At 43.2% G+C, this 15,227-nt stretch overlaps 2 protein-coding genes across 4 annotated transcripts in view; both read right to left on the reverse strand.

The window, feature by feature from the left end:
• Positions 1 to 94: 94 nt before the first annotated feature.
• Positions 95 to 6,856, reverse strand: senp2 (SUMO specific peptidase 2). The gene is made up of 17 exons (XM_079174475.1): positions 6,587 to 6,856; positions 5,468 to 5,529; positions 5,254 to 5,366; positions 4,454 to 4,520; positions 4,282 to 4,354; positions 3,990 to 4,152; positions 3,331 to 3,437; positions 3,145 to 3,227; positions 2,992 to 3,040; positions 2,800 to 2,872; positions 2,552 to 2,698; positions 2,328 to 2,459; positions 1,878 to 2,108; positions 1,573 to 1,652; positions 1,376 to 1,460; positions 1,193 to 1,288; positions 95 to 1,114 (listed from the first exon to the last, which is right to left on the reverse strand). The coding sequence occupies exons 1-17, from the start codon at positions 6,733 to 6,735 to the stop codon at positions 1,052 to 1,054; spliced, it is 1,773 nt and encodes a 590-aa protein (XP_079030601.1). The 5' UTR covers positions 6,736 to 6,856; the 3' UTR covers positions 95 to 1,051.
• A 995-nt stretch (positions 6,857 to 7,851) lies between these two features.
• Positions 7,852 to 15,227, reverse strand: part of pcnt (pericentrin) — a 31,900-nt gene continuing 24,524 nt past the window's right edge. For all 3 annotated transcript variants that reach the window (XM_079174471.1, XM_079174470.1, XM_079174469.1), the window contains 15 exons: positions 14,968 to 15,142; positions 14,423 to 14,745; positions 14,210 to 14,312; positions 13,872 to 14,044; positions 13,509 to 13,784; positions 13,272 to 13,429; positions 13,003 to 13,132; positions 12,000 to 12,791; positions 11,719 to 11,919; positions 11,379 to 11,597; positions 10,969 to 11,192; positions 10,812 to 10,891; positions 10,595 to 10,736; positions 10,360 to 10,487; positions 7,852 to 8,396 (listed from right to left, as the gene is read on the reverse strand). In XM_079174471.1, coding sequence (XP_079030597.1) covers positions 8,353 to 8,396; positions 10,360 to 10,487; positions 10,595 to 10,736; positions 10,812 to 10,891; positions 10,969 to 11,192; positions 11,379 to 11,597; positions 11,719 to 11,919; positions 12,000 to 12,791; positions 13,003 to 13,132; positions 13,272 to 13,429; positions 13,509 to 13,784; positions 13,872 to 14,044; positions 14,210 to 14,312; positions 14,423 to 14,745; positions 14,968 to 15,142 — 3,168 coding nt within the window. In that variant the 3' untranslated portion in view covers positions 7,852 to 8,352. The remainder of the gene's footprint in view (positions 8,397 to 10,359; positions 10,488 to 10,594; positions 10,737 to 10,811; positions 10,892 to 10,968; positions 11,193 to 11,378; positions 11,598 to 11,718; positions 11,920 to 11,999; positions 12,792 to 13,002; positions 13,133 to 13,271; positions 13,430 to 13,508; positions 13,785 to 13,871; positions 14,045 to 14,209; positions 14,313 to 14,422; positions 14,746 to 14,967; positions 15,143 to 15,227) is intronic.

A 15,227-nucleotide genomic window follows, 5' to 3' on the forward strand; every position in this document is an offset into this window, starting at 1 on the left:
ATTTAGGGTAAATGTGACAATTTATTGTAATATAGACTTTAGCAGACACCATCCTGCTCCAGTCGAAGCCTTCAGTAGCATTACAGGAGTCATTTAATATATCAAAACGAAATACTTTATTACAGGGAGAAGAAAAGAAAGAAAAATCACATTTTTAAAGCATGAACTCAAACATGCATGTGTGTACAGTAGTGTGCTATGCAGTATACTATACTGTAAGCAGATTTAATAGCCCTAAGTAGCCTCTTGCAATATGCTCATGGAAAAGATTCACAGAAGTAGCCTTAAGTTACATGTGGGGAAACAACTATTAATGCTCCACTCACATGGAGAAAAACAAACACATTCCAAAACACTTTCTTATCCAGTCAAGTCATAAATAATAGCAAAACAATCATACTACAAGCATTCAACCATGCATATTTTGTCTCAAAGGGGGACCGGAAAGGAGGTATTTTGATTTTCATTGTCTATTTTACAGAGATTGAGTTTCATGGTTAAATAGCATAATAGTTAGTCGCCGTCCACTCTGTTGACCATAATTGGAAAAGAACATATCACTGCAACAATCCAATTTAACAAATTCAAAATCAGGCTTTTGAGTTGTATGTGACCAAGCAATTTCCAAAAATATGCAAAAGCATTGCTCTACGTTGAGTTCAGTGTTAAAGGGCTGAAGGCACTTCCGGCAGAACTTCAAACAGAAAAACCAAACAATCCAAAGTCAATAAAAAAAGCCATTCAGTCAGTAGTGCCAACGTTTGTGTAATACCTACACTTCTTCCATCGCGATAATGTCTCCAATTACAACTCAGAGATTACAAAGTGTCAATACGTCCCCGACAGAAAAAGGGACACAACTACCTCTTAAGACTAGTTTTATCACAACTCCAGACCAGAACAGCTACACCGGGTTAGATTTCCGTCAGTCGAGTCCACTTCTTTGGCCCATTCATTTATTTTTCTTCACCGTGTAGTCACTGTACACAGATGTTGCTCCACTCTAGAGAGTCACTGTTGTTAGGCGGTTAATTGAGAATGTTGCGATCCTCTATTGCAGTTTCTGATTGAGGATTTCCCAAATCATCAATTTCCTGAAGAGAGGCATGTGGCACTGTAGACAAAGAGAAAAATGTTACTTTGTGTTTATTTTAAAAAGTGTCACTATATTAGGTGAAGATAAAGTGTTTACCTGTTTAAAGGTGAGAGGCCTTCCTTTTGCGATATAGTCAGCATATTTACAGACAAAAACGCCACAGTCACTGCCATTCTTCTGCTGGGGAATCTCCTAGAGGCATGAGCAGTGTACAAAGCATTAATCTCACAGTAAAAATATAAAGTTTAGTGATAAGTCATTCATCGCAGTTTTACTTACAGCGGGCCTCAAGCTTCCAACAGTCCATTTGGGGCTGTCCATCTCTCTGCCTTTCTTTGCTTTGTGCTCCTCTCTAAGGTAGAGTCTGGAAAAGGAGAATATTGATGATTTATTATGCAAGCATATACGGCGATCTATGGAAAAGGTATCTAAAAAAGGCCCGATAATGAAAGCTTAAGAACACAATGAGGACTCACAGTAAAAGACTACAGACGTCCTCGTGCCTCTGTCCCATCGAGTCATATGACCTCACCGTCTTTGACTTAAAATCAATTACCTGGAAAGAGAGGGAAAAAAATTAAAATATCCCGCATAATCACCCCCCCGATCAACAAAAAGGAAATACTTAAAATTAAAGTGACAAAGTCATTAATTGATTATCGAAACACACGTTTCCCCCAATTCTTGGATGAAAACTGCTAAAGCATTTAAGGCTCGCCAACTAAAAAGGAGGATTGTGACGTGGCAACGAACATCTATAGTGGTTGTGGTTCTGACTCACAGCCATTGCCCAGTGGACGCCAAGGTGCAGAGGGACCAGGATGAGGTCGTAGAGGAAAAGGTCGACGGCCTTGGTCCAGCGCTTCACAGCCGTGTGTCCTCCGGCCTGCCCGCCTCCTCCACCTCGCAGCTTCGGGAAGAAGAAAGTGCTGAACGAGTAGATTTTCAATCCTGCTGCTGCTGCTTCGCCGGCGCCTCGCTCCACGACCAGGGACAGGTAGAAGTTAATCACCTTGGTAAATGAAACAGATGAGGCACAAGATAATACATCTTTACACATAATACATGATTAGGGATAGATCATCAATGCGTAGGCCGGCCGAGGACCTTTCGCTGCTCTGTGTGAGAACAGCCCAATTGGTTGACCCGGGCACTGAGCAAGCGATTATCCTACAAAACGTAAGAGCTTCCTTGTCCACTTTAAACAGTCGCACTGACTCCTAGCACCTACCTCATCGTTGAGCCAGCCGCCTTCCTGCAGAGTGGCCAGGTCTCTCTGTGTGATGCGTAGTTTGAAAGCTGCACTGAGAACGAGGTTGGGATCGCTCTGAGCCAGAGCACTACTCACCTCCGCTGCCATTTCCTGCACACAGAGACAACGAACACATTCAAGAAAAGAAATTGCATAAGGAGTTCTCCGACGCGGTGACTACACCTCACTCCCCACCATCTCACCTTGGTCAGCCTGGGTATGTCCTCATCACTGTGCCTTGTATGTGCAGAATGTGCGTCTGGGAGACTGACAGCAGGAGTCTCTCGGTCCACTAGATTGAGTCGAGTTGCTACTTCTGTGGAAAGGTCCAAATCTTCTGCCTGTTTCTGCTGCACTCACGGGTCGACATAAACAGACGGAAATATTAAGCTTCAGTTTCCACCAATAACGGTGATTTGACGTGTCATGAATGAGCGAGATAAAGGACTACCTTAGCACATCTAACAGGCTGTGTGTCCTCAAGGAATCCACTGAAAGTCTTACTAAAAGTCAAGCTACCCCACCTGGAGATGAATCATACAGGAGGTTAGAACAATAAGCTGATTTAATCAATATACACGACACACACATACTATATATACACACACACACACACACACACACACAGACTCACTACACTAACCTGTCCTTGGTTGCAGATGCATTTCTCCACGTAAACACGCTTGGGGAAGCTGTTCAAAAGGACAAGTAGGATCTAATTATAACTACTACTCAGAAATATAAACATCACAGAAGCTACCCATCACAAACAAATACATTTGCAGATGATTCTCACCTGTGTATCCCGTCTTCCTGGACACTGGCTCAAAGGCTTTTCCTGAAGCAGCAGTTTTGTGATCAACCTGTGAAAGCGACTCACTGGGAGGAATAGAAGAAAGGAGCTCATGTCCTACGGTGTGTTGTTAAATGGACCTTCATGACATAGCTCAGTACTCCACATGACTAATGGGGTTCTACTCACTCTTGCGGTTTTGTTTGGTTGAAAGGTAGTGGTTGGCTTTTGCTGTACTTCTCTGAGACCATCTCCAGCAGGCGCCTGTAGTGCTCTTTATTGTTCTGCTTTATGGCCTGAAGGGAGAACCCAAATTCATGATAACCGACAAAGCCAAGTGGTACAGAAAGCACGATTAGTGGTGAATACACCATAAACTACATGAGAATGCTGAAAATGGTAAATGGGGTTAACTGTACTCAAAAAAGGTGAATCTATTCTACAGGACTTCTTGTCTGTTTCAGCAACCCTCTACAATCTAACTAAAGATAAATCAGACTATATTAGCTTGTTGATGATATATTGTATCGGTGTATAAATTGGCCAATAATTAACAAGGAATTGCATTAAAGAAATGCCAACATGGTTTGGGGTCATTTTATTTAATTGTTCCCCCTCCCAAAAACAAATCTAAAGGGATCTGTATCAAGATTTATGCATTTATGTTAAATAATATAGATTTGTCTAAACTCCCACATATTGACATCAGTGCCAAACTCAAAGAATGTAGCATCAGTCGTGATTTTATTAAAGACTTCTAAATTAATAAAAAATATTGTACAAACGATGCCAGTTTATAAAGTATCCTTATGTAAACCCAACAGATAAAAACCTAAAGAATGTTTTACCTCTTCCACAGTTAGACTGGGCTTGAAGCAGCGGTGGTGCCCAAAGCCATTGCAGCTCAGATCGGGGTTAGTGGTTCCCACCCTCACAGCAGGTCTGGAGGGAAGCAGCTGCAGGGAGCCTCTCCTCTCCCTGTCGGGGAGCCCTGCAGACAGCCCTGCTCCGCTGGATTCAAAAAGGTCATGTACTTTAGCAAAGAAGCATTTTTTAAAAAGGTGATAACGATGGTTATACAGCCCCGTAGGTATCATCACAGCATATTGGATGAGTGAAGGGAGCTGGACCGTGACTTGCCTGTATTTCCTCATTAAAGGAGGCGAGGAGCTCTGAAAGGGATTCTTCCCGCTCCGGTCATTCACTGGTTTACCTGAGGACAAATCACAACGGGGATAAAAGGATGAGAGGACCACTCAGCAAAGAGTGTGGACGAAACAAAGAGACATAAATCACAGCCGTCCTCACTTACTCATTCTCCACTCAGCACTGTTCAGCCACGAGGTGTGGAGCTCATCGATCCCCATCAGAGTAACAGGCTGCACCCAAACAGGAAACGCAAAGCAATTAAAAAGATAAGACGATACAAATCACAGATGTAACAGTAAATCAAACTTAAGTTGTGCTCACTCCCTGTTACTGATATATGTGTCCAAACTACAGCACACAAAACAGTTTTAAGCATCCAATGTGTAACTGTCACACTGACTCTAGTCAGTGCAGCAAAAGACATACAGAGAACACGAGACGACTCTAATGATTACGTCATAAGGACAGCCTTCTAAACCTCGTCTGTGTTGCTTTTAAAAAGAAAAATCAACTGTATCAACGTGTGTTTGTGTCAGTTGATTTCAGTAGATGCGCGCTACAAATGTGAGTTAGGAGGACGTTTAAAAAAACGTTATGTTCATGCTGTACTACATACAAAATATAGCAACATTTCTATCCAGAAGTGTTCAATTGTGGTCACCCAGGAAGCATTTAAGTACAGAGTGTGAGCACTACGATTGATATTTACAAGACAAGATGTGAACCGAACATTTTTAGCAGCCGTGCATCGTGGATGCATACAGAGAACTGGATACAGTGTTGGAGGTCTACCGTCGATTCTTATGAAAGTTGTTCAGTGGCGCGTGAAGCCAAAACGGCTCAAAGAGCTCTAGTAGTTCATTCCCTAGGGCTCATTCACATGAATGGCAGCACGAAAAAGAACTCCGGATTTGGCTATTGGACACAAATGCACATGTGCGACGAGGGAGTCGGAGCACAAACCTGCGTGTCTTCATAATGTCCGGGCTTCTCACACCTGGTCGTCAGCGGGTTCTTCAGCCTGAGCAGGTTTGCTACTCCGGCCACCGTCTTCTTCACGAAGCTGATGACTACATCTGACACACACACACACACACAGGACGCCCCAAATCAACAACAGTCTTCCATCTGTGCGAGACTTAATTAATATGAGGATAATCTGTTTCTTAAAACAAACCTCTTCGCCGTCTTTTCGCCTCTACCTGGTCACTCTGGCAAACACCGTCTGCAACATCAACACTGCAACAAGAAGAACTCAGTTTGAGATGAGTGATACCGACGATATCACAATATTTCTGACTCGATAACACAACATCATCAATGTGATGGCAGATTTGGGTTCGCTTCAATTTGTGCCTATCTTATATTTTGATTGTTAAGCGTCTACGTCTTTAGGGACACCTGCCTACAACTAATGATTGTCTTTTTTTAAGTAACCTGCCACGTTTGTCTGATACAACAGTCTGGGAAACTATGATGAGTCCAAGGGGACGTCTTCAAACATCTTATCTTGTCCAAAACCCCAAAGATATTCAGTTTCAGTGTTAAAGAACAGAGAAAAGCAGCAAATCCTCACTTTTGAGAGGTTCAAACCGGAGAATGTTTAATCTTCATGATTAGGCAATAATCTAAACAGTTGCCAATTATGTCAATGTGAAATGTATCTAAACGTATTGTTATACCTCTGATATATATTGGGGCAACATACTACTAAAAACACCTGCATTGACTGCATTAGCATCACCTAACGTTAGGTGTTGGAGTGTAGCTAGGGTGACATGACACATTACATTTGGGTGGCTGTGTCTTTAAAAAGTTGAAGCAAACTAATATTAAATATATTCTTTAGGTGTTTCAATATGGACGTTTCATGTTAATTAAATGAATGTCATATCACTATTTTATGTTGCTGATTATTGTTTTGTTGTTGTTTGGTTAAATCGTTGCACTACTGTTTAGTTAATTTAATATTATTCTATTTCATTGTGTATATTGTGCATTTTATATCTAATATTTTACTGTTATTCTTATTGTATATATTGTGCATTGATATTTTTACTCTGCTATTTTATTTAGCTATACCATAATTGCTGCTGTAGCTAAAAAATGTCCCCTTGCTGGATTAACAAAGTATCTATATATCTATCTATCTATCTATGGTTAACAAGAGCTAGCTTGTCTTGAATGACTTAACGTTATAGTCAATGGCCTCCTCATTGTGACTGGATACATCATTTGACATAACGTTAATCGAATCCGTAAATAGGTAAACAGTCTCTGATCTTCAACCACCGACCTCTGGTAGTTCCGTTTAGCTGGTCTGCTTTGGCTCTCCTGCGCTCGCGCTTCCACGCCAGGTCGCGTGGGTACCTCCTCGCTCACGTTACCTTTCCCCGTAACGGGCTCAAACAGCGACGAGATTCCGTCCACTATCCATCCATACATCCCAGACAAATACGAGAGAAGTGTATCGTGGTCTTCTACGCGGTCCAGGACTAATTTCACCACAGATAAAGACGCCAAACAGCAATCTACGACACACCAGCCGCCGTTTGGCTCGTTAGCTTTAGCCGTTAGCAGCACTGTGCTGATATTCTAAGGATGTGCGTCATCCTGTGTTGATGTCTCACGTGGTGCGAACGTTTTATGCGCCTACAGGAAAACTGAGTGGGCGGAGTTATACAAGTATAAACGGAATGGAAGACAATAAATGGAGGAACACCACACAGCGGCTTCTGCTGACTTCATAAACAAACGAACCCCTGATCGAGAGTCTGAAGAGCGTTAGCGTCAGCGTCAGGTCAGACTACCTGGCTGCTGCTGAGCTTCTCAGACGTTGATTACGTGTTATATAATATATATAATATCTCCGTAACTCTCAAGAAAACAAACCAATAAATGGGGAGGGCATTGTTGATTACATTTTAATTACAAACAAGAGTGTAATCAGTAAAAAAAATCAAGGCAAGCCCGTTTCAGGAAAATAAAATATGAAGTTATTAAACGCTCATTGATAATTAAAAAATGAGTAAAAACTATGGCTTTTTACTAAGTAACTGGTAAACAAGCTTAGTAATCAAATCCAAACCTGATTTGACTGTATACGTTTGGAGTAAGATTGAAATGTCATTTGTTCTCATCTACTAAAGATCATTGTCTGTGTTTTGATTAATCTTGTATTAAAACAATTAAAAAATAAAGAAAGTCAAATGAAATCTTTAGTGAAGATGTAAAAATTAGAGCCCAACGTATGGTTTACATTTTCCATTATCTGTCATTTCCAAGTGCCAAAAAAATTGAATTTTTTTTTAACAATCATCTCATTTTTGGAATGGAAATGACTTACTATCTCATAAATGTGACATACCATGAGTATTTGTAGTTTTATCATCCCAACAATGTGTGTGTACAGACTATCTTTATCCGTTACTGGAGAACAACACACTGCTCTGTTCCAGTTATTGTAACTGGAAGAGTATTTGTATAAAAGTAGTATTTATGTTAGTTTATCCCGTGTTAAGGTTAACCAAATAAATAGCACACAGCAATCAAGCATCCAATATGAAGAATTTTATACCTCAGGATATAATTAAATAATGAGCCATAAAATAAACAGTCTCTTTACACCTTCATTACACATTTAAAATATTTATCAACTTTATGGTAGAAACACAGAATACAAAAACAACAAATATTGTTCAACTTTATGCAATAATGTGCTCACTAGCTTTGTTAATCATGGATTTACAGAAAGAAAGAAAAATCAGTGCAAATTTGGACAAATGTAAAATGATCATCGGTCTTATTTACAAGCACAAAGGGATATAAAGACAATAGAAAAATAACAATATCTAAAATAAAGAAAAATCATTTGTTCTTGCAACATCTCAAGCTGAACTTCAAACACTATTGTACAGAGAATAGAAAAATGATAATAGAAAATATTGAAAAATAATTTAATTATAAAAATCAATTCTTTAAAAAAATGTAACACAATATTCCTTTCTACATATTTCAGTTTTCTACAGTTTTGGAACGATATGCAGACGTTCGTTCATTCATTCAATGGTCGGAGAACTTCGGGTCGGGCTGGAAAGCAGACGAACCTAAAAGAACAAAGAACGGTGATTAGCATCCAGAGTTTAGACAAACTATCGGAAAGTTAAAGACAAAACTACCGCTGATGGTCCAACTTAAACCATTTCTTTGAGTAAAGACAACTGCGCATTTGTTTGAAAATATTATTTCTAAAATATATATTTGTTCTAAATTAATGTAAAGCAATCACAGATGTTGACACGAGTAGACTGAAAGCAGTGCAAAAACACCCGTTAGAAAACAGCATTGATGAAAATACATCTTTTTAGGGTTAATATCTGCCTCTACTGCACTGCTGCTAAACTCATTAACACTTAAAGTTTATTTACACATCAGTAAATATTGCTAATGCAGGTTAGCAGAACCCCCAAATATCACCACCAGATTAAATATTCAGTTCCGTAAAACATGTGAAGAGAAGAATCACGCGTGACAGTCCGTCGTACTGTCACCGTCTTTGAGTGTAAATGTCCTGCAGGTTTTTGTTATTGTGACAGCTGACGAGGCACATTTTGGAGAGTTAGAGGATTACAATGGTGTGTTTAATACCTGTTGCACGATCATAACGTCCAAAGTATGTAAATATTATGGAAAACAAGTTGGACGATATGACTCACCAAGTCAAATTCCTGGTTTGTATAAAAATACTTAAATAATTCTAGGACTCAGAATTAGTTTATCGTTTATCATCATATCACATTATTGGAATTTCCCAACCATCATATAAAAGCACCGCACCAACAACAAGCTTTCAATTGTTTTCTATAATGATAAACTTTAATATCAAACTAAATCTTAAACCATGTTAATCGACTGGATCATTCTGACATGCACTGAAACAAATAGCTGGCTGGATAAGTCTGCATAAAACATTTAAAAATGAGTTATACATGTGCAATCTGAAGAAAATGGACTTTTAACATGAATCAACATAAATATAGAGGGATCATAAACCTGCAGGGCATGCATGTGTTAGACCAGAGTGCTACCACCGCTTATCTCGTGCCCCCCAGTGAACGATGGAAAGCACCCGTCCTGAGAGCTGCATCAAGCTGCTTTGACATTTGGTGGAGTGAGTACTTTACACTCTCACTCACCTGGACCATTCAGGTAAAGGGGCGACAAGCAGCTCAGGTACAGCCACGTCCTATTCTCCCGCAGCCAGCGCTGCCGATAACCAATCATATCAGGGGAACAGGCTGACTGTATCCTCCTTTCCTCTTTAGGGGGCGGGGCTAAATGAGTCTGGCTCACTAGGTTGGGAGATGACAGAGCACACAGGTTTTGTGGGATTTAATAAATGTTTTTCGTAGTCTTGTAATGAACTCCGTCACCAGTAGTGTATTTTCTGTGTATATTTCTCTGATGAAAGGGAAGACATGCATCTTATGCTGGGATCAGACTACACAATATTTGTGTTTTAATTTGGTATCGTAGACATAATTCCTCACTTTGCCATGTTTAGAGCAGTTTGTGCTCCTTTGGGGATATGTCACAGAGCAAGTTGTAGGACTCGTTAGTGACTGATATATTCTGGATCTTTTTATAGTCGTTTGAGCCCTCACCAGGCTGATGCGTGGTCTGATCTCGGCATGAGAGCTATAAAACATAAACCCAGTGCCCTGTAACATCTCCCAGTGTGATATCACTCGCTACAGCTATAATTAGGGGCTCAGAACCCAAGAAGTTGTGCTTCATAATTTGACTGTTTTTGAGTGGGATGCCTTGAAATTCACCAGTATAATGTCTAACCTAACTGTACGCTGCTCAGGCCCAATCACTGATGACTTGTAAACACAAACATGGACTAGAGTGCAATGAATGAAACCCAATGAGGTGCCCCAATCTTATAACCGATGAATGGACTCCGTGTTCACCCGACACCCTGTGTTTCCAGTATGCACCAAAATGCCATCCACCTTGGTGCTGAAATCCACCCGTTTCCCCTTCCTTATGCGTAACGCTGTTCACCTTGTCTCGCTCCCACCAACCGTTGCTGGACTTTCTCTAGATGGTGGATGTATTCTGTCAGAGATCGCTCTGGATCCTCAGACGTTCCTCCTGAATGCTCGGAGCCCAGACTGGTGCTGGAGTAAACCCTGCGGAGAGAAGGCAGCTCAATGATGAAAAAAAATGACAGGAATTTCATTCAAATATTTGTGAAGACATCCACTTAACAATGGAGAGTTTAAGGAAGAGCCCAAACCTGTTGTGCAACCTGAAGGGTGATTTTGTGGGTGGAACAAGAGCCGACACCGTGTCTTTGTGGACGGCACTGCTGTCTCTGTTTGGTGGGGAGTTGAACTTTAATCTCGGCTGTTGTTGCCTTAAAACTTCAGCTTTAGGCCCTGTAAGAGACATTAAGATTAAAACCCACCCACTCATACACACATAGCATCATTAAACATGTTCACTGAGCAGACCTTGAGCATGCCCATTGACAGTCCCAGATACAGATAATCTTCTGATCGCTCTCTGCCATTTCCTGGTCAGGAACTTCATTCTGAAAATAAGGTGAGATTAGTTTTATCCATAGACTGAGTTAAGTCCTGAATCTTTCCATCTTGGGAAGCTCCCTACCTCAAGACAGCGATGACAACTCGAACGGCAGCCCTAAATCGTCCGAGGGGTCTGTTGTGGGAGAGTGGGGGGGACGGCCGGGCCCCCATGTGAGCGATGAGACACAGCGTGTCCCGCTCACACTGCTGGAAATCTCCCACCAGCAGCAGCAGGTAACGCTTCTGGTACACCAGAGCTTTCCTGAAGCTCTCGGCGCGGAGGTAGCGCTCATACAAGCGGTGCATCTGAAAAACAATTAAAAAACCACAGGTTGTAATATATTGTATATCAGCGTTACAGTCGGGTGTTCAAGTTGACATTGGTAAGAAATAACTTCTTTCAACCGTACAGAAAACACTGCAGTGATTAATCTTGTCAAATCTGTTCCTGGACAGCTTATTAACAATATGTGCTATGTGTTTCGTACTGACCTTGCTGTTGCTGGTCACATCATTGATGGGCCTGTTTTCAGTTTCGGCGGTGCCCTTAGCGAGCTCGTTCTCGGTGCGCCGCAGCTGTCGCTCCGTGCAGGCGAGTGTGTGTTTGAGGGAGGCTCTCTCCTGACTCAGGGACGTCACTCGTTCGGTAAGTTCAGAGTTCTCCTTCAGCAACCTTTCCGGCAGACTGGGGGACGACGGCACGGACGACGTCTATGGCGAGAAAAGTATGTTCAACTTTACATTCATCAAACAGTGATAAATTACAGGGTTCTGTGGCACAGCACTACGTTTTTGTTGTCCTGTGGTGTTCGTGTAATAACTACTTGTGTACCTGCTGGTTTAGTTGTGCACTGCCGGCCTGGAAGTCGCTCTGGCTATGCTGTGAAGATGCGGCCGTGTGATGCTGCCCTGTGGGTCGTCCAGACAGCCTCTGAGCAGCCATCTCTCTCTCCTCTCGTTCCAGCTCTACCAGAGTGCGCTGTAGATCCTGCATGCGCTGCTGGTCCTGTTGCCTCAACAGCTCCAACTCGCACTAAAGTCAGAAATGTTTGTAAGGAAGCATGTTTGTCAAGGCATTGAACAAAGTAAATAAGTAGGTTGATGACATTTTACCACTTTGCTGTTGGTCCTGTCCTGTCGTCTCTCCCTCTCCATCTGCTCTTGCTTCTCCTTCCTCTTCTCTCTCTCCCACTGCGCCTCCCTCTCCCTCTCTTTGTCCTTCAGCAGTCGCAGTCTCTCCTTCAGCTCGGCCAGTTCCACCCCGTGGCGTCTGGACTGCTCTCGCTCCATCTCTAAAGCACAGCTGGTTTCCCGTTTCTGCTCCTTCAAGGATTCCATAGCCACACGATGTCGAGCGGCGGCCTCCTGCTCCCTCTGCAGCTCCACCCTCCTCGTTGTGTCGTCCTCCTCCCATTTCCTCCTGCTCTGCAGTAGCTCAGCTCTCAATTTGGCCATCTCAACTACCAGCTCCTCCCCCTGCCTTCGCTCCTGCTCCAGCTGGGCGCGCATGTCGGAGAGGAACTTCCCGTCTCTGGAGGCATCCGCCTCGTGTCTGCGGCCGAGTTCACCCACCTGCCTGGAGCAACGGTCTCTCTCTTCCTCCATCTTCCTGCGAGCGCTTTCGAGCTTGGAGTGAATCTCTACTTTGCAAGATTCTGCTTCAGTCAAGAGGCGCTCAAGACGAGTCTTATCTTGCAAGTTGAGCTCTCGCTGGTGAGCAGAAAGTTGGCGTTCATCTTCCAGCTCCTTCTGGGTGTCTTCTAGGCGTTTCTCCAGCAGCACACTGCGGGACTGTTCAATCTGAAGCTCCTGTCTGAGGTTGCTGCAGGCCACCCTCTCCTGTTCCACCAGACCCTTAAGAGCAGTGACCTCTGACCTCTGCTGCTCAGAGGAAACCTGCACAGCCTGGAGAGGGAAGAGGGGAGTCATCTGTCACCAAAATTACTATGTGCTGTTTTAGTTGACGATACATAATTCCGTGCCTCTTAATCTGTATCAACGACTGGCCTTCAAATGTTCGTGCTGGCTCACAGCACTTATTTCATCCTTTGAATACCAACTTCTGTATGAAAATGTACAGTACATTCAGTGTGCATGTGTTAGGTCCTCGTCTTACCTCTCTCCTTTCCTCCTCCTCTCTGTCCTTACGGACACTCAGAGCTCTCTCCTGCTCCAGTTGTTGTTGAAACTCCTGGACTCTCATCTGCTCCCGTCTCAACGCCTCCTCACCCTCCTCTACAGCCATCCTGAAGGGGAAAAAAAGCACAAACCTAACCTTACTTTTCACCACTTTTGGTAAGATTGGTCTGTGTGAGTGGAACAGGAACACGGAGAAGAGAGCGAAATTTCATACTAGCACCACCAATACTTAGATACTCAACATACCTGACTGACTGTATTTTGTTCTTCTGCTCTTGCTGAGTGTCATGAGCACATTTCAGTTGTTTCTGGCTCTCCTCCAGCTCAGTCCTCAGGTGGGATTCACCCCGTCCGTCAGTTTGGAGCTGATCTCTGTGCCCGTCATCTTCATCTCTGTAGTCAGTCTGAGGAAGAAAGAAGAAGGTGATCAGCAAGTAAAGATAAATCAATTTCAATGTCTCTTTAAAAACCACAGAAACTCACGTGTGTGTGTCTCTGGGCCATTCGACAGAGCAGCTCTCGGAGAGCAATCACAGTCTCCTGCAGTGCCCTCTTCTCCTGCTGCCAGCTCATGGGGGGGTTTGAGGAGGCGTTGTCCTGCTGGTCCAGTGTGATGGCGCCGTCTTCAGAACGATGCCCTCTCTGACTCAACGAGAAGGCTCTTAAGTCCGAGACATGAGGTTGCGTTGAGGACGCGGCGCGGCGTTGGGACAATGTGAGAATTCGGCAGCTCTCCTGATACACCTTCTTCAACAGACCCTGCAGGAAGACGGAGAAGGAAACCGAGTAATGTCTAGCCATATTGTGAAATCAATAGAATTACTGCCAAGTTGAATTAAAGCCTACCTGAAGCTCAGGCGACAACAGGTCATCGCTGTAGCTCATACTGCCTGCAGCACTGTCTGTGTTGACTGTGGGGTTCATTCCTCGGCAGTGGAGATACTCAAGAAACTGGGCGTCCAGCCTTTCAGTCTGTTCCAGCTCTACTCGGAGCCTCGCACCCAATTCTGAACTCACATCTAAAAGCACAAGAGGAAAACAGAAGATTTAAGTTGATCAATTGCCAATGAAAAACTATAATGAATTGATGCTACTAATAAGTATTGTCTATGTAGCCAAAGCTTGATATATCTTATTTCTCTGCGCCATGAAAAAAATGTATATAAACCAGAGGTAATACTCACTGCTGCCATATCCATCACTGGCCCATTCTGGTGCAGACAAGGAGGAGTTGGAGCCCAGGGAGGAAGGAGGTGCTGTTTGATCAAGTTCTTCCAATTCACGCACCTAAGAAAAAAGAATTACAAGAGATTAAACAAATATTTAACCACATTTGAACCAACGAAATGACCAAATGCCACAAAGGAAGCATGTGTGGAAGTTTTAGACTAACATACTTTATCAGTGTCCAGCGAGTCGAGCATGGAGAAGTTGTCAGACACCGACACGGAGCCTGGGGAGTGGCTGCTGTGTGAGGCTGGATCTGGTGTGATGGTCCTGGAGTGCGGAGGCTCCATCACCACCCTGGGTGAGCTCTTGATCTGGTGCAGGTCCAGGCCTGTAATGTTCAGGGCGCTGAAGTCGGACAGACGAGAGTCGAGGGCAGAGCCGTGGAACCGTTCTGGGATTCTGTCTTCGGAGCATTCAAGTCTCCTTAAAACCTCGGGAGAGCTCAGAGAGGCTTCGCTCACAACATCCTCAAAAGCTCTGTGGGAAATATCTGATGGATGAAGAAAATAAATCATTATGAGAACGAAAGAGTTTTAGACCCTCTAATAGCACTATGGGGCTGTTTCTCTACGTTTTGTCCATCTTGTGCATGCAGACCAGGATGCACATGGTGATAGTAACACTTGAAGTCAATTACTTCTATGTCATTGGTGTGGATGTGCCATAAAATATAACAGCAGAGTATACGTTTGCAGGACTGCTAAGTGCTCACCCTTCTGTGGGTATCCTTGGTGGTGACGAAGCGTGTCTTGCTGGTGACTGTGTTGTCTGAGTTGCTGATAGGATATTTCCTCTTCCAGTACAGCCAGGTCTTCCTGTAAACCTTGAAGCTCCGCCTTCAGCCGCTGGTTATCAGTCTCCAGGTCGACTAAGGCACGGTCTTTGGTCTGACAGACAGAAATACATTAAACATTAAAATACAGCTTTATACACTCAATTCAGTACCGCCATGATTTCAGGTCATGTACAGTG

The sequence above is a fragment of the Pholis gunnellus genome, assembly GCF_910591455.1.
Source record: "Pholis gunnellus genome assembly, chromosome: 15".
NCBI lineage: Eukaryota > Metazoa > Chordata > Actinopteri > Perciformes > Pholidae > Pholis > Pholis gunnellus.

Bases quoted from the DNA above. Each gene is read 5' to 3' on its own strand.
- senp2 (XM_079174475.1), bottom strand. From the start codon at position 6,735: ATGTATGGATGGATAGTGGACGGAATCTCGTCGCTGTTTGAGCCCGTT. The intron at 3,041-3,144 runs GTGAGAATCATC...CCTTTTGAACAG, and splicing joins CAGGAAGACGGGATACACAG to CTTCCCCAAGCGTGTTTACG. The intron at 1,461-1,572 runs GTGAGTCCTCAT...CTCCTTTTCCAG, and splicing joins GACGTCTGTAGTCTTTTACT to ACTCTACCTTAGAGAGGAGC.